At 48.8% G+C, this 18915-nt stretch overlaps 1 protein-coding gene across 3 annotated transcripts in view; it reads right to left on the bottom strand.

Moving 5' to 3' along the window:
• CDK13 (cyclin dependent kinase 13) overlaps nucleotides 1-18915 on the bottom strand; it is an 807643-nt gene that overhangs the window by 480288 nt on the left and 308440 nt on the right. For all 3 annotated transcript variants that reach the window (XM_085607435.1, XM_085607434.1, XM_085607433.1), the window contains exon 4: nucleotides 15875-16723. In XM_085607435.1, the coding sequence (XP_085463561.1) occupies nucleotides 15875-16723 (849 nt within the window). The remainder of the gene's footprint in view (nucleotides 1-15874; nucleotides 16724-18915) is intronic.

Here is an 18915-nt window from a genome sequence, read left to right on the forward strand (position 1 = left end):
GATCGAAACGTCGTCGACTTGTTGAACAGCATGCATGTTAAACACATAAGTTAAAAGTTGTGCATGACTGTCTACCTTCCAAATAGCTTGCCCCTTTATTTGCTATCGGCGTTAAGCTTGGTTGTTTAGCCTGAAAAGTCTTCTAAAAATGGGATTGTCTTTTGAATGTTTTAAATGTTTTGTCTGTTGAAGGACACAGGACTGTGTCCCACTCTATTCTGTTTGTTCTATAGCCAATTCATTACGTTGAATGTTAAATTTACATGTCCGGCTGGACATTTCTAAACAATATAGTACTGATTCTGGGCTATATTTATTGTTCTTATACTAAAGTGATTTTGAAGGACCAATTGTTTTTTGAAATAGTAAGCGCCCTAGGTCCTTCTTACCGGACGGGTTCCCCTTGTTTATAAGTAATCTAGTTAGCACAATCGCTGGATTGTAAGGATTGTTCTTCCTATCCCCCTCCTTTTGAGTGGGCCCTACTCTGTCCTCCTCTTCCCTGTTACACTGTCTTCACACACCTAATATGTCAGACCATGCACCCTTGTATTCAGATGAATATATCAAAAATATTTGCGAAGGGCCTTCACTGTTCACAGACCCCCATCGACAACCCGGCTAGCATAAACACTTCCCTATCAGAGCAACTAGAGAAATGCAAAAAGAAACAGGTCTGTCTTCAACTCATGGTTCGGATGCTAACAGAATACCTTAAAGCCGATATAATTCCAGTAGGACTCCAGGTTAGGAATATTCCGGGCATCTTTACAGATAACCCGAAGTATATTAACAACTTCAGCTACATTGGCACTACGTGCTCAAGACACTGGCTAGTCCTTGGTATCGATATAGCAACTGAAACATTGCAAACACTTAACGAGGAGTTGTTTGACATTGAGAAACAGATAAAAGAATCAAGTTCAATTGCAGAGGGCAAAAAACTGATTGACGAAGTACAGAAAACTGTGGACGACTTTCACAGAATTGAACAAAACAAAAAGTCTCTCAAAGTAAAGAAGGACATCAAAGCATATTCTGTTGAGCGTACTTATCCATACTTACAGAAAGACTTCTATACTAATAGGACATATACGAATCCCCAAAAAAGCAGACTTTGGGGTCGTTTCAATAGACGTAACACCTTAGTGGGTTTTTCAGATACTTCAGCAGAATCTTCTGATAATTCAGACTCTGGTGAAGGAGCGAGCACTTCATCCAGAAATCCCAATTTTTTAGGGAGAGGCCAAACAGAACAACCAAAACTGGGTCGGGTCAAACGGGCACAGCGATGGTGCAATCCACCAGGGGAACGTCAGACCAGACAAAAATGTTACCAATGGTAGACCCTCAAGCTAATATAACTCCGGATTTTACTACCATCCCTATTTTCAATTTATCTACACATAACCTAGCTGACTCTGAACTATCGCTTCTTAACAAAGGCCTGTCATTCGTCCCAACTACTCACCCCAACTTTCTTGAATTACATACCGAATTACTCAGATTTCTTATAAGGCTACGTCTGCATGCCTATTTTCTGCAGAATCCCACACCTGACTACTGCAAACACACCATTTCGCCCTCCTTCCACCTTCTCCCCAACGGCAAAAATGTTACCAGGTGAAATTAATACCTTTGAAAAAATGGTGCTTAAAGACCTTACTGCACTCAAACACAAAAAACAATTTATCTCTTTCAATATAACTTTCCAAGAAAAAAAGGCCATTGAAACTCTAAAAAATAACAACTCCCTTATCATTAAATCAGCAGACAAGGGTGGCGGCATTGTCTTACAAGAATTAGACTCCTACAAAGCCGAGATACTCCGTCAACTCCAGAACACAGACCACTACTGTAGACTTCCTACGGACCCCACTAAGGAACTACAAAGGCTTATCCTCCAAATTACCACTGAGGCTAAAAATGATGGCTTTCTCAGCCAAAAAGAATTCCAATTTCTTAATGCTAAGTCACCGAGAATACCAGTCTTTTACACACTACCCAAAATTCATAAACACCTGACTGCTCCACCTGGCCACCCTATAGTTTCGGGCTGTGGCTCCATATTGGAACCACTAGGCCAATTTGTTAACTTCTTTATTAAGGACTTTGTACCCGTAACCCTGTGCTACATCAGGGACAGCATGGACATGATTAATATGGTGGAACGTCATCCTTTCAACACGACTGAGGATTTGCTCTGTACTCTGGATGTTGAATCACTGTACACAAACATCCCACAGGTTCTTGCTCTAAAAGGGATTCAACAAACCCTTGACCTAAGGCCCAGACCACACAATGTCCCCACATTATTTCTACTCAAATTGCTTGAACTATGTCTGACTAGGAACTTTTTTAGCTTTGACAATGAATTTTTCCAGCAGGTTAAAGGCACTCCGATGGGTGCAGTTTTTGCCCCCAATCTGGCCACTCTCTTTATGGACTTTCTGGAAACCACCATCATTTTGACACCCAATAACCCCTTTCAATCTGGGGTCAAATTATGGCGCCGTTATATCGACGACGTCTTCCTAATTTGGCATAACAATGAGGTTTCCCTAAACCATTTTTTACATTGGCTAAACAATAACTGCCTGGTTCTTCAGTTTACACTCTCCTCCGATCAGTCCTCGATTCACTTTCTTGACCTCACCATATACCATTCCAATGGTGAACTTTTAACCAAACTCTACAGAAAACAAACTGAACGGAATACATTGTTGAGATATGAGAGCTATCACCCCAGAGCTCTGCGGGACTCTCTACCCTATTCTCAATTTTTACGGATCTGACGCAATTGCTTCTCCAGGGAAGACTACTTCCTAGAGGCTTCTGCGCTTTCGGGTAAACTCAAAGCTCGGAGGTATCCCAAGCGCCTGGTTCGGAATGCCTAGAAACGAGCCTGGAACTGCCCTAGAGAAGTCCTGCTCTCACCCAAACCCAAAAGCAACACAAAAAGGATAGTTTGCGTCAGTCACGACCTTCTCTGTGATTTTCAATACCATCCGCAAATCTATCCTTAAACATTGGCCCACATTAAATGTAGGAACTCTGAACCTAGAACCTTCATCGAGATACTGTTCCAATTGTTCCTCCTTAATGTCGGAATATCACTGGTTTTAGCCCCTTACCATGCAACCCCTCCACTGACCCAATATGGCCACCACTCTTTCCCTCTCTGACGGCGGTTGCACTTCTTGCACGCACATACGTGCCTGATCACGTGTCCTAACACCGCCTCCTTAACCTTAGCACTCGCGGGCTTCCCACACCAGCGATCGAGCTCGTCACCTACAGGAAGGTAAGAACATGTCCCGCTTAATAATAATAATAATACAGCAGCTTATAGAGCGCGACAGCTACACCCGACAGGTGTGTCCCGGCGCTAAACCTCAGGCACTGCAGCAAACGAAGAAGGAAGAGAGCCACCTCAAGAGTGTTAATCGGATTTGAACAACCAGGTCTTCAGGGCCTTCCGGAAGCCAGGTTCTGTGCTAGCCTGACGAAGGTAGCCTGGCAAGGAGTTCCATAGTGTGGCTGCACTAACCGTGAAGGTTCTCCCACCCAGGCGAGATTTCCTAAAGTGGAGGGATTGTAGCAGGTTTTGGGAGTTTGAGCGCAACGCACGGGTCTGTTTATAGGGGCGCAATCTTTCTTTCAGATAGCTCGGGCATTTACCGCTTAAAGCCCTGTAAACCAGGGTCATGGCCTTAAAAACGATTCTCTTCTCTACTGGAAGCCAGTGGAGTTTCAGAAGATGCGGAGAGACATGGTCTCAAGAAGGCAAACGACAGACCAGTCTCGCAGCCGCGTTCTGAACCATCTGGAGTCGATGAATCGCATATTTTGGCAGACCAAGGTACAGTCCATTAGCATAGTCAAGCCTTGAGGTGACTGTTGCATGGACTACAGTTTTCCGGCAGTCTTCTGGTAAATACAGCAGTATTTTCCGTAAATTTTTTAATTTACTGAAGCAAGTAGCTGAGACTTGCTGTATTTGAGCTAAGAAGGAGAGATCTGTCTCCCATCTCACCCCTAGGTTCCGGATGCATTTGGCGGGGGAGGGAGGTGGACCCATTTCTACCGGCCACCACAACTCTGCGTCAGGGACACCGCCCTGACCGAAGAACAATACTTCGGTCTTACCCGCGTTCAGCTTTAATTTGTTTGAGTTCATCCAAGCCGCAATATCCCGTAAGCAGCCTTTGAAATTCTTAAAAGCCTCCTCCGTCTGCTCCTTGAAAGAGAGAAACAACTGGGTGTCGCCCGCGTAGGAAATCGCTTTAACACCCCAGTTGGCGATCAAAGAGAAGAGCGGCGCGAGGTATAAATTGAAGAGTAGGGGGCTCAAGGCCGAACCCTGCGGGACACCACACCACAGCTGTTTCGGATCGGACTCATATGGCTTAAGGGCGACCCTCTGAGTGCGGCCCCTCAGATAGGATGTCAGCCAGGACAGAACTTTACCCTCAAATCCCGCGGCGTGTAATCTCTGGATCAGTATAGAGTGGTCCACGGTATCAAACGCCGCAGATAGATCCAAGAGCACCAGCATTGCCGAGGCTCCTGAGTCCAGAGCCCATCTAACTGACTCTGCGACCTCGAGGAGCGCGGTTTCTGTACTGAAACCGGCCCTGAAGCCTGATTGTGTATCATGCAGTGACCCTCTGAGCTCGATGAAGGAGGTCAGTTGAGGTTGCACCAGTTTCTCCAGCATCTTGCCTGGGGCGGAGAGTAAGGAAATCGGTCTGAGATTACTAAGATCGTCCGGGTCACCATTCGGTTTCTTTCGTAGTGGTAGGAGGGTTGCATGTTTCCAAGAGTCCAGGAAGATTCCCGTGTCCAGCGATGAGTTCCATAGCTGGAGTAATGTATCCGCCATAGGGGCGGATATTATTTTCCATAATTTAGGTGGGCAGGGATCATCAGGAGCGCCTGAGCGACATTTCTGAATTATGGCTAGAGCATCCGTTAATAGTATAGGCGTGAAATTGATAAGCATGGGAGAATCTGACGCGATTGTAGATTTGTCTGGCGCGATAGTTGGCTCCGATGGTACAAAGGAGTCATAGACCTTTAAAATTTTGTTTTCAAAGTGATTGGCTATTTTGCCACACAGGGCTGGGGTGGGTCTGACATTGGTCTCCAGTGCCTTAGGGTTAAAAAAGGATTGAACTACTTTAAAAACCTCGCGACCGGAGTGGTCTGCATTCTGGATGCGGTTGATAAAGTAATCTCTCATAGCTGCTTTTATGTCCTTATGATAGTCTTTTAATGCTTTTTTGTAGGAAGCCTTGGTTGAGTCGCTATAACTCACTCTCCACTGGCGTTCCAATCTTTTGCACTTACTTTTTGTGGCTTTAAGGGCGCAAGAGAACCAGGCGGCAGTCGGGGACAATCTCGTGGATTTGACTACTCTAACCGGCGCTACCGCGTCTACTGCAGAGGCAATCCATTGATGGATGGAGACTGCGTCTACCTTTGGGTCAGAGGATAGGTGGGGACGTGTAGCCCGTAGAACAGTGCTTAGGCCAGCTTCAGTCAGGTTTTTCCAATTTCTCTTTAGCGTCCAGCGGGAGCCCTCCGCTTGCCCACCATTTGGCAGGGTAAAGCCAAAAGGGATCAGATGATGATCTGACAACGTTAACGGAATTGGACTCTCCATATTTAAATCAGTAAGAGTGGTAAATACTAAATCTAAGGTGTGGCCTGCAATGTGCGTGGGCGAGAAAACCTGTTGAATGAGATCAATGCCAGCTAAAGCAGATATAAGTTGACCTGCTTGTGCGCTGTTAGCATCGTCAGCATGTACATTAAAATCTCCTAGAACTATAAAATTGGTGTACTTTACTGATTTTTGGGCAATTAAACTGCATAGATTCTGGAGAGCAGTTGAAGCACAGTCAGGGGGTCTGTAAATAAGGATGCCAGCAAGGGCAAAAGTCGGATTGAATTGTATGCAGAAATTAAAACCCTCAATGCCCTGCTCAGCCAGCGAGTCCGAGGATGCCATCTCCCACGAATCCTTGAGGATAATGGCCACCCCACCCCCTCTCTTTCCGCCCTCCCGATTGGCGTAGAAAAAGTTAAAGCCAGAGGGTATAGCCAGAGCAATTGATGTAACCGTATCCAGGTGGAGCCAGGTTTCTGTCAAAAACAGCAAGTCCCAAATCCCATCGTTTAGAAGTGACCACACCTCTGTTGCATGCCTAACCAAAGATCTGCAATTAATAAGGGCTGCCTTTATATTAACCTTACGCTCCTTTAAAAGGCCCCGGGGACCAGATTGTCTTGTGTTGGTAGTCTGATCTAAACACAGACTCTTTTGGCAGGTCCCGCAGCTAAGTGGCAATGGGGCAGCCGCTAGGTCGAACTGATGAGATCTAGCGCAGAAAGGACCTTGGAGATCCAGCAACTCGTCCCGCGACCAGCAAACAGATCGACCACTCCTACAACTGGCATGCTGGCCGGCTCCGGTCGGCGGCCGGTCGCGGACGGGAGCAGACGGGCTTGCCTTAAGCTTCGTTGGGAAGATCCCCTTGTAGCATAATTACTTCTATCGTGACCTTTCCTCCTCCACCGTAGGTCTCCCTTGTGATCGGCAAGCAGCCTCAATTCTACACGGAAGCCCAGATCCGTATGCACCGGCGTCCTAATGCCTAATTCAAGCAAACGGATGTTATTGTAGTTGGGCTCTTCCCTTCGGCTCTAATCGGTGAGCTAATTTCCTTGCGGTTCGGGTCCTTAACCCTATGTCCCCTTCCCCACCGTAACCCGTTTCCTTCCTTCCCTAGAAGCCCAATAACCCGGTTATCCCTCCATCATTCTCCCGCGGCCACCCTTCCAGGAGAACTATCTTCAATGCATGGACAGACTTAACTGCGCACTCGTCCATGGTATATTCTGCGTCGTTCTATACTGCACGCACCCCGGCAATTTCTTCCCTGGCACAAACACTTCCTCTATTTCACGCAATGTTGGCTTTCCCACTATCCCTCACTCTGGCTCACTTAATTCCAGCTGAGATTGCACCTGGTCACCTCTAGAGTATTGTAATTTTGAATCCCTTAATCCATCCTGGTTAGATGGGTCATGTTGGTTGAACATAGGAGCCACTGCCTGACGCCTAATTTTCTGTATATTTCTGAATTGAAAGTTCCTTCTGATATAACCTGTATATACTGACCTTGGTCTTCTAAGTACTAATTGTGTAACATTGTTCCCACATCTCTGCTGAGATTGTAATGTTTTCCTTCTCTCTTTCCCCTCCCGTTCCTTACATTTCCTTACAGGCATTACGTTCTCAGGCTTGTTATTAATTAGTCCTGATTTTTTTTTTTTTAAACCGTTTTTATTGCAGAATCACAGGATCATCACTGTACATACATTACGGGACTGCGCCTCAATCCCCTGTGCCAGATCTCCGGCAGGCTAGGATATCTTCGTACACAGCTTATTAGCCCACATCCCGGAGGCCGGGCAGCGTCAACAGAATGGACAGTGTCCCCGAACGATCTCAGCGGCTAATGACTTTGGCTTACTCCCAGGACGTCTACTTTCTGCTTTGAAATATTTTCTCCCCCCCCCCCCCTCCTCCCCAACAAAACCCATCCCCTAATCCGAACCACAAGTGCCCTCGCCCTCCCTCCCCACCCCAACAGTGCTCTCATCGACGCCTGGCGGAGGCTCGAATAGATGATTTTGGGTACTTTTGTGTCGTGTTTACCTATCTACTGTGTGTGCGCGACTGGAGTAGCCCGGGGGCTGCCCTCCCCGTCCGATGGAACCCCTCCGTCTTCAGTCTCACTGTTGCACAGGGCCTGCACCATCACCTCCCACGCTGTGGCCGCCTCCAATGCCTTATCATCTTCCCTACGGCTCGCTAGCTGGTACCTAAGTGTACTTTCGCTCGCCACCCACCTCTGCAGCTCCTTAAGCCATCTCCTATGCGTGGGGCCCAACTTTGATTTCCACAGTCTCGTCACTTCCCTTTTTGCTAAGAGGAGGCCCATATCTATAAATTTACTCGTGGTTTTGTTCTTGGGAGTGTGTGGGAACCAGTGCAGAACGCAGACTGCTTTACTACAGTGCAACTCCCTGTCTGTTACCTCAGTCAGCGTCTCGCACACAGCCTTCCAATAATCACTCAGGCGGGGGCAATCCCATAGCATATGGCCGCGCTCCGCTCCAATCGTGCCGCACCTAGGGCACGCCGCCTCCTCCGCCCCGAAATATTTCCGAATTTTGCCCGGAGTAAGGTAAGCCCTGTGGAGGACATAGAAGTGGATCAGTTGGAAGCGGGCATTTCTCGTACTCTTTCTGGCCCTTCTAACCAGGCCCGCCCACGTAGCATCAGGAATCTCTGTTTGTAGATCTTCTTCCCATTTGTCTTTCAGGGCTGTCAGCGGTTGTAATGTTTCGCTCAGCATTCTGGAGTAGAGACAGGTGACAGCCTTGCGGGTGCCCGCCGACATCATAGCGTATTGGCACGCCGCAGACGTAGGAGGCTCGCGGAGCCCCTCCCCCCAGTACTCTCGCATCGCCCCAGTGACCGTCACGTGCAGCAGGTAGTCCCCTCGCGGAAGATCGAACCGCTCCCGCAGCGCTTGATAAGGGAGCAATTCTCCCTCCTCGTATAAATCGCCCAGCACTTGGAGACCCGCCTCCTCCCACACTTGTAGGCTCGACCAATCTCCCCCGTGCGGGAGCGCTGTCACCATACCCAACGGGATCTCCGGCGCATATGGGCGCCGCCCTACGCTGCGATCGATTCCAGCATTGTCGGAATGTCTGTTCCTCCATAGTCAAGTCCCTAAGGACCAGACGCTGCTGCAGTGTAATATATGCCAGCACATGGCGGGGAGTGCCCCCCTCCCGGTCCTGCTCCGGGCCCCGGTATACTCTAGCTACCTCTTGCGTAAAGATCTGAAGCTGCGCCGCCAGGTAATAGAATTCGAAGTCCGGGACTGCCAGGCCTCCCTCGTCTTTCGGCCTGGTCAGAGTTGCCAACGCAATCATGCGTCGACCCGAACCCCAAAGGAACGATACCAACAAGGAGCGCAGCTGCCTGAAAACCGGACTCGGTATCCGCACCGGAAGCGTGCGAAAGTAATATAATAGGCGCGGCAAGGCGACCATTTTCAATAACGAGACGCATCCCGTCACCGAGAGTGGGAGAGTGGCCCAAAAGGCCATACTGCCCTTCAGCGCTCTTATACAGCGACCCACATTACCCTCCAGTATATCGGGGGCGGAGTGGTATATATGGACCCCTAAATATTTGAGGCAGTGAGGCTCCCACTTGAGCTCTGGGTGGACGTCCGGCTTTGGGCCGCCAGGGCGCAACGGGAACAAGCAGGTCTTGGACCAGTTGACCTGCAGTCCCGAGAACTTGCTGAATTTCGCTAGAAGCCCCCGCGCGCCAGTCAGTGAGTCAGCCGCGTCGTCCAAGAACATAAGCAGGTCATCAGCATAGAGGGAAATGAATTGCGGAGTCCCCCTGTAGACCAGCCCCCTGTAGCAACGGCCTGTCCTGGCCTCTATCGCGAGGGGCTCTACTGCCAACGCGAACAGCAATGGGGAAAGCGCGCACCCCTGTCTGGTGCCGCGGCCCACCCGGTACTGGTCAGAGACAAGAGCGCCGAACCGTACTCTCGCCCTCGCCGAGGCATAAAGGACCTTCGTCCATCCTATGTATCCCTCCCCGAGACCAAAGCCACGCATGACTCTGTACAGGTAGTCCCACTCCAGGCTATCAAAGGCCTTTTCTATATCGACCGACAGCACGAGCGGCGCGCGGGCTCCCTCCAGCGGATCCCCTAACAAGCGGATCAGGCGGCGGATATTGGCGGTGGTATTTCGTGCAGGGATAAACCCCGACTGGTCTCCGTGAATCAGCCGCGGCATATGCTGTAGCAACCTGTTCGCTAAGATGGTGCTTAGGATTTTATAGTCCGTTGTCAACATTGACAACGGCCTGTAGGCCGCTAGGTCCGAGCCCTCCCGGCCCGGCTTCAACAGCGGGATCATCAGCGCCTCACGCATGGAGCGCGGCAATCTCCCCCTATGCTTGGCCTCTCTATATACCTCCTGAAGCCGTGGAGCCAGCAGGTCCAGGTACCGACTATAAAATTCAATGGGCAATCCGTCCAAGCCCGGGGTCTTGTTCCGCGCCATGCGTGCCACTGCCCCTTTGATTTCCACTAGGTCTATTTCGCTGCCCAGTGCCTCCGCCTCCTCCCGCTCTATGTGAGGCAGCTGTAGCCCCTCCAGAAAGGCCTCCGCTTCTTCGCCCCGCCCTTCTAGTGCGCTTTCGTAAAGTGTCCCGTAGTAGGAGCAAAAACTGTCCAATATGTCCCCCTGAGTAGTGACCGTGCCCCCTCCCCTCCTCTTAATGGCCAGAATCGGTTGGCTACGCTTGGTGGGATTGGCCAGCCAAGCCAATAGTGTGCATGCCTTGTCGGCCTCAGCGTGCGCCCGCACCATAAATGCTTTGTAATCAAAGCTCCGGAGCCGCTCCACTTCGACCGCTACCGCCTCTCTAGCCTCGCACACTGCTTCCTGTAGCTCAGGACGACCCGGCCGCGCTATTTCCGCTTTGCGCAATGCCCCTTCTGCCTTGTCCAGATCTCCTAGCAGCGTCTTGCGCACGCCAGCGTACTTCCCGATACAATGGCCTCTAACCACCACCTTGAATGCGTCCCACTCTAGTGCCCTGGCCGCCGTGGAGCCCTCGTTCTCAGTAAAATAGTGTACAATCCGTTCCCGCAAGGCCGCTCGGAAAGGCGGGTCCTCTAAGGTGTCCGGCCTCAGCTGCCACAGTGGGACCCGCGGGGTCTCAACCATCCACTCCAGGGTCATTAATAAAGGGTTGTGATCAGAGATCGTGCGGGTTAAATATTCCGTGTGTGCCACAGTTTGGAGCACTGTCGGAGAGCACAAAAAAGCGTCCAACCTAACATGTAAGTCATGTAGTGGGGAATAATAGGAGTAATCCCTCGTCTCTGGGTGCTGCGTTCTCCAGGCATCTGTCAGCTCCCACCTCCCCTGCCACTCGAGTCTACGCTTCACTAACCTGTGAACTGGGGATGTCCGCAGGGGCGGGTGTGACCTGTCCAGCTCGGTGTCTGCGATTGAGTTGAAGTCCCCTCCCAGCACAATGGGGCCTGTCAAGTAGCTGGCTAGCTCCCCGGACAATTTCGTAAAGTAGGGTCCCTGGTCCAGATTGGGTGCATATAGACTACAGAGTACTATGTCCCTACCCCTGAGTTTGCCCCCAACAGCTACATACCTGCCCTCCGGGTCTATAATGTGCCTCACCACCTGAAAGGGGGTGCCCGCTCGGATCCATATCATAGCTCCCCTCGCAAACGCGGAGTAAGCTGTGCTAAACACCTGCCCCCTCCACCTGCGCTGCAGTGCGATGCCCTCCTGCTTCGTTAAATGCGTTTCTTGCAAGAGCGCGATCTGCACACCCCTGCGTACCAAGTACGCGTGAATCTTGTGTCTCCTAGCCATAGTGTGGAGTCCCCGCACATTCCAGGTCACACATTTCACCAACCCCACATTAGCCATGGTCCCACGTCAGAGGCCCCCGCTCGAAACCCATCCATGTCCAGCCGTGTTTAATGGCACTGTCCCACCCCTCTCCAAAGAAAACCCTGATCCCCCCTCCCAACTCTTCGCCTCGAGCCCCCCCCCCCCCAACTACTCTCGGCCCCTCCCCCCCCCAGAATAGGACCCAACTTCGGAGAAGCAGCCCCCATCCAAACTAGAGTAGAGCAAACTCGCTCAACCAATCACCTAAACCGCAGTCTGCACTGCAGTGGCCTTATGGGCCTCTAGGAAGTAGCCTGGTACCGAAGGAGGCTACCACAGTCCCGTCCCCCCGCCCCCCACATCCCCTATAAACACTCACGAAAACCTGAGCAGCGACTCCTGAATAAGTCCACCTCGATAGGAATTGGTTCCCCAGTTCTCAAGTGCCGGCCCCCCGGCAGAGCCGTCTCATCAGCCTTCGCCAATTTCCCCCAAAGTCTGCGGGGTCACCACGGGGCCACGGCCCCCAGTCAATACGGAGCGGTCGGATTCCAAGCTCGTGCCGCGGCTGTCCGAGCCCGTCCCGCGGGATGATTGCGTCGCCACCTTTCCGGATAAGTCCACCACTGCTTGCAGTGCCGCTCTCCTCTCTTCTACTGTTTGCGAGTCCGTAGGTTTTCCAGCCCTCTGTCTCCTCTGTCGGAGCCTTCGTGACTGCCGCATCGGCTGTGACCTCCGCGCCTCCGCCGGTCGGGCTCCAGCCTCGTGCGTGTTGGACTTGTACGTGTCCCACCACGTCCAGGCCTCCGCCGCGGTTGGGAAGAAGAGCGTCTTGCCGTCCACGATGACGCGCAGCTTGGCTGGGAAAAGGAGTGAGTATTGCAAACCCTCTGTTCTCAATTCACGCTTAAGTGACAGGAAGGAGGCACGCAGCTTCTGGGTTTCATAGGTATAAACCGGGAACATCGTGACGCTACTGTTGTCCACCTGGAATGGCCCCGCTTCTCTGGCCCGCTGCAGCAGCCAGTCTCTGTCCCTGTAGTGCAGCAGTTTTATCACCACTGGGCGTGGAGGTTGGCCCGGTTTGGGGGGCCGCGCCGGCACCCGGTGCGCCCTTTCCAACGTGAAGAAGGGCGAAAGGCCCTCCGGGGCCACCTCGGAGCGCAGCCAAGCGTCCAGAAATCCCACCATATCGGCCCCTTCTTTGCGTTCCGGCAGTCCCACCAAGCGGACGTTGTTGCGACGACTGCGATTTTCAGCGTCCTCTGCGCGCCGCTCCAGGACCTGTATGCGCTCCAACGCCTCCACCAGGCGCCCCTCCTGAGATTTATGTGTCGGCAGCATGTCTTGTACTTGATCTTCCACCGTTTTGACTCGGTCCTTCAGCTTCCCATGGTCCGCCCTCAAAATTCCCAAGCCCGATGCCACTTGCGCGATATCCTGCTGCAACGCGTCCTTCGTGGCCGCTATGGCCTCTAGGATACAATCCCGGAGTTGTTGCAGGTCCGCAGGGCTCTGGGCTGTTCCGTCTTGCGGCTCTGGTCCGGGTGCTCCTTCCCCACCCTTGGCCTTAGGCTTGCCCATCACGTCGCCTCTCTTGGCTGTCGTGGCCAGTGTACCATCCAGATAGGGGCACCACCGTCTCGTCCTCCACTCGCGGGGCGCTAGGGTAGCGCCTCCTTGGGCCAGGGGGGGGTGCGCAGTCTGCTGGGCCCGCGGGCGAGTCCACGTCGACTCCCGCTCGCACACCCCCTAACTGCTCACTCCCACGAGCGTCTCCCAACACAGTCGACGTTAGGGGCCACCGTGCTGCGTGCGGCCCCACACAAGCGCTTTCAGCGGCGCGGTTTCTCCGGGTCGCCGGGCAGCGGGTGCTCCAAGCGTGCCCCCTCCAGGCTCTCCCCGGGCGCCAGCCCCCGTCACCTCAGCTCCCCGGGTACTCCGCGGCCCGGGCACCCTTCGCCACCAGTGTTCCTTCCGGGAGATCCCCTGCCCTCGGAAAGCGTCCGGCTCCTCCCGGTCTGGTTTCCCCCACTCAGGCTGTCCTGGGGTCACCGGCCCCTGCGTGCGCCGCTGGATCTCCGGGGGTTATAGATCGTCGCTTCGGGGGTCCCGGCCAGAGACCGCCGCGGTGACCCAATGGGCACTCCAGATCTCGCCGTCTCTCCCAGTCCGCGGATCCACAAGCCGCCACACCTCTCGGGCCGTGCCCCCGTCCGCACTCGTGGTAGCGCTGGCAGCCGCTGGGGCCCCGGGTTTGGAAGCAAATCAGCGCCCGGATCCACAGCTCCCGATCCGTCCTTCACACTGTCCCCTCTCACCTTGCACTGGAGCGTGTTCCGTCTCGTGTCCTGCCGTCGGGGGGATCGTAGCGGGGGCTCTTCTTCGCGCTGGCTGTGCCCTCGCAGACTTCACTGGTCCGGCGGCGTTTCTCCGTTGCGGCGCTCGGCCCCGGCCGCCATCTTAGGGTCTCCTCTGGATCACGGCGCCCCAGGCTCGCGGCACTTCGGGACGGCTCGAACTCCCGATGTCGCTCTGGTTTCCGTCTCCTGAGGTGCTGCTGTCTGTTCCGCCGCTAGCACCGATGCAACGGTGCGGCTTATTAATTAGTCCTGATGATGATCTATATATCTTGTAATAGATCGAAACGTCGTCGACTTGTTGAACAGCATGCATGTTTAACATACAAGTTAAAAGTTGTGCATGACTGTCTACCTTCTAAATAGCTTGCCCCTTTATTTGCCATCGGCGTTAAGCTTGGTTGTTTAGCCTGAAAAGTCTTCTAAAAATGTGATTGTCTTTTGAATGTTTTAAATGTTTTGTCTGTTGAAGGACACAGGACTGTGTCCCACTCTATTCTGTTTGTTCTTTGTTGTTTTTTGCAGCATATACGTGCCATAAAAAATGCTGACAAAACCTACTCAGTGGCACGCCATTTTGAGTCATTTCACAACAGAGAGACAAAAGACATGACATACTATGCGATAGATGCAGTGGCGTCAAACATCAGAGGGGGTAAACGGAGAAAAACAATTGAGGAAATTGGAATCCTGCTATATGATAGAACTTGATACAGGGGGATGGGGGGGGGGGGGGCCTTTATATTTAAGAAGATTTGTATACTCATTTAAAAAACTTGTTGCAGCTACAGGATCTAGAAACTAATGTCTTGTGTCTTTACAGCTTGGTTTGCATATGTAAATTAGATTTTAAATAGCACAGAGCACGAATATAGAACAGCTTTTTAGACTGGGGAAGCAGAAAAGTGTGTACTGTACCATGAATAAAACTATATTTAGTAATGCCTACTTGGGCTCAATCATAGCACAGCATTTGATATGAATTGCATTGAGGGGCCGATGACGAGATAACAGTTAATATGGATAGTGTACTCATTTTATTGATTACAAAGTCGAAAGTAAATCGCTGACTGGCTTACCCCCTTGTGTTAAATTGTATGTAAAGGTCCTTTGTCGGATTAAAAAAAAAAAATAGAGACGACTGTAGCGGTATTTAGATGCGTATTAAATTAATGTTCAGTTTTTACATTTTACAAGTTTGCAAATGATTATAATATGACGAAACTTTCTAAATATCTGCTGACGAATTTAAATGGTACAAAAATGTCAGAGTAAAAAACTACCAGTATGTTTTCACTATAGTTCACGTAGAGGGCAATGCACACAGTAACCAAATAGCTAAAAGACTATCTGTAATGGCACCTCGGCATCTGTGAGCAAGGCTGGTGGAGCCGAAACACGTTTGATGGTGGGCTGACATTAAAAGTCTAAAGTATTAACACATGGTGTATCATCCTTTTTTGTGAAGGAGAAGTTAATTATGGACCCTCTCTTGTGAGATCCGCCGAGACGATGCCCCCTTCGATTAAGAGAAGTGGCAGCAAGCAACAAGAGTACGGGCGAAGGAATATATATAAAATATATATACACACACATTTCACAAGAGCTCCATCAGGTCTACTCCAGATATGCTGTAGGATAGTAGGGCAGAGAAGCAGCACTACAGGGCTTCTTTTTCAAGTATTCATTATTCCACCAGTGCAAACAAGGGACACACACACACCCGCTTCATAGTCTCTCCATTTCTGCTTCTGTGGAAACAATTAACTGAAATATGAATTGACTAAATATATTATCTCCATTCCTCATAACTCAAGCAAAAACAAATTGGATAAACTCGTATACATAACTACAACAGTTTTGCCCTATAACAATATGTGATGCAAAAGGTTCTCCCCACACTAATATTCCATACCTGTCATTCCATGAAGTGTTGGGTGTATCACAAAAAATCTGAAGGAGTTAAGGCTCACCTTTCAAAGTCTCCAGTTAACAGAGGAGGAAAGGGTAAGGCTGGCAGTGTTGAACCCAAACGTACAGCATTCTTAACTTTTTCCTTGGTTCCTGTGATTGGTGGATGTGGTTTGCTCTTCTCTTTAGGTACAGCAGGCTCCTCTTTAACTACAACAGGTGTCTTTTTTTTCACTGCGGTCTCTGCTGGTTTAATAGGTTTGTCCACAACGACAGTGATTTTTTCCTTTAAAGCATTGCCAGGAGGCTTCTCTTTCAATTTGTCAACTTTAATCTTTTCTTGTACTTTCTCAGCTTTTAATGCAGAAGCAGCAGAAGCAGAAGCAGCAGGTGGAGATCGCATACGCTCAGTTTTAATTTTTTGCTTTTCTTTCATGCTATTACTTTGAGGGGAAGGTGGTTGCTGCATCTTGGTTTTTTTAGGCTCTTTCACCTCGGTTTGAGGCGATGGTGTCCTTGTAGTCTTATTTCTTTTCATCTCTTTCACATTGCTCTTTTGAGAATATGGTAAAATCTCCCTTTTGGATTTTTTCAACTCTTTCACACTGTTCTTTTGAGGAGATGGTGTGTGATTAGTTTTGCTCATTTTCTGCTCTTTTACTTTGCTCAAAGGTGCACTGCTGTCAACATTAACTTTAGTGGGAGTGGATGTGTTGGAAGCTTTTGCATTAGCTTTTGCTGCTTCAGCTTCTCTTGCTTTTTTGTGCTTGTTCAGCTCTGCAGCTAGGCTGCTTTTCATGATCAATGTATTGGGAGAAATGCTTGAATGACTACTTCTAGATCTGTGCCTACTGCGAGATCTTGAACGCCGAGATGAATGGGGACTTCTGCTTCTCGATTTCCCTGCCCGCCTGGATTCAAGAAAGAATATTTAGTTAGCTATACTTACACAAAGAAACATCTACATTTAGCACCTTAGCTAGATTTTCAAATGGCATATTCAGTACAGGTTTGCATGAGCTCAAAATATTTGTCACAATAGAAGAAAAAACACCTTGAAAAGTAAATTTGAACAGTATACAATTTAGACCAAGCACCTATACCATGGGATGTTACACAATAATGTAGAGAACATGATCTCATTTAGTCAATTCAAATATTTATCCATTTCTGTTTTACTATGAAAGGAGTGTACTTAATACAGTCAATCCAAACATAACATACACCGAGCTGAACCAATTAATATAAAGTTGATCCATTTTAATGTCCCTGTCTTATGCAAATCTGTCCCAGGAAACCAATTCAGTTAAGTCCTCTAAATGTCGATTCAGATACTTTTAATCCCAAGCAAGTAGAAACCCCACACCCTTTCCTTATTTAAGGGTAAGCCTGCTTTTTGGAGGAGTCCGCTTCCACCTCGCCAGCTTTCATACCTTTTTTTCCCTTCTTCAAAAGACAAGAGGTTAGAAAATTTACACTGTATAACACATTTAAGATATTTTACTTTTTCCGTCAGGAGCCACCTCTCTCTCCACACTCCGGTAGACCCAATAAGGCTGCTTTTTCTTTATTAATCCACAAGTGCATTCTACTTAATAGCGTAATAGACAGCTGAATACCCTGCCAAAATTCTTGTATCGTATCACATTCTAGAAACCTTTGTTCCCATTAACCTATATCCGTAGCTCTGGGACAATTTGAGGAAGATTTGGGGAGCAACAAACACCTCTTATCTGTGGTATAATATAATGTAAATAAGGAGGAATGAGCAATACATTGATGATTAGCACCACGTTAGAATTCTTTTTACATGCATTAGAAATTACTTCGTCTACAATCACAATTACCGCAGTTGAAAATTTCTCCCTGGTCTTACAAACTTTTTCTTGCTCCTCAATCACAATCTTATTAGTGAGGAGATTCACTGCTCCTTACAAAGGTCTATTATTCTTTTTGGTTTGTTAAACTGCCCATACTCTTTTAGTCCTTCGCCATTAATCTACTAATTGTAAATATTTAAAGAATGTACCACACCTATGCAATTTAAGTCGTTGTGGAGTTCTCAAACAAGGCTTGAATTCTATATTCTACAGTAGGGTAACCCAAACACTTATCCCACACTGGGCCATTATCCACTAAGCTTCTTTTATCTTTAGACAGTCACCTAAAAGTCCTCTGCTTCATTTTTTTAAAAAAATACTTAGGACTGTGAATCTTAAAAAGAACCACTCATTTCCTCCAGTGAAAGAACAAATATGTTGACCCCAAGACTACAGTGGGTTGTAGATTTTCTTTATCAGCGAAAAGAACTTTAAATACTATTTTTCAAAATATTTATACACATATCCAAAGATTTCAAACATCTTTATTAGTCTTTGATACAATTTACTGGTGTAGGCAATTATTCTTTACAAATCCAATCTCCAACTGCTCCATTTAGGAGTGAATGGTTGTGTATCTTCATACTGTAGAAAACTGTAAAACTGCTTTTAAGATTCTTTATACACTTCCACAATCTGGGGACAGACCTAGACTAACATTGTCTGTATACAATTTGATTTGACACCCACCCAGTAACCAGTTTTGAGGTATTGCATTGATTCCACCCTGAACATCAAATGGCTCTAAATACAAAAATATAAACGGGATAGGAGACATCCCTACAGAGTTCCCCATTTCATTAACATTTTCATTCAGTTTCAGAGGAATCTTAGATCATAAATAGGCTGACAAAATAAACCTGATGAACTGCGATTTTCACCTTCCTCTGCCAATTCCATTAAACAGGATCAAATGTTTCGACATTTAAAAAGGCAATGCATTCTGGAGTATTCTTTTCCTTCAAGAAAACATTAGCTTCCATCAGAAAGTGAGTGAGCGGCAAGATCAAATTAATCCTGCCTCGTCACACTTTTCACAACCATTGAAAGCCCATTTGCTTGAATTTTCATTAAAAAAACTAGCAATACGAATTTAAATGAGTAAAATTATTATATGAACAGACTTGCTTATGGTTTTTAATCCAAATTTTAAAGGATGAACATAAATCCTATTATGGAATGCGGAGGGGCCCCTTTTCGCCAAATATGCCTAAACAGATCCA

This window comes from Triturus cristatus, chromosome 5_2 (assembly GCF_964204655.1).
Source record: "Triturus cristatus chromosome 5_2, aTriCri1.1, whole genome shotgun sequence".
NCBI classification, from domain to species: Eukaryota; Metazoa; Chordata; class Amphibia; order Caudata; family Salamandridae; genus Triturus; species Triturus cristatus.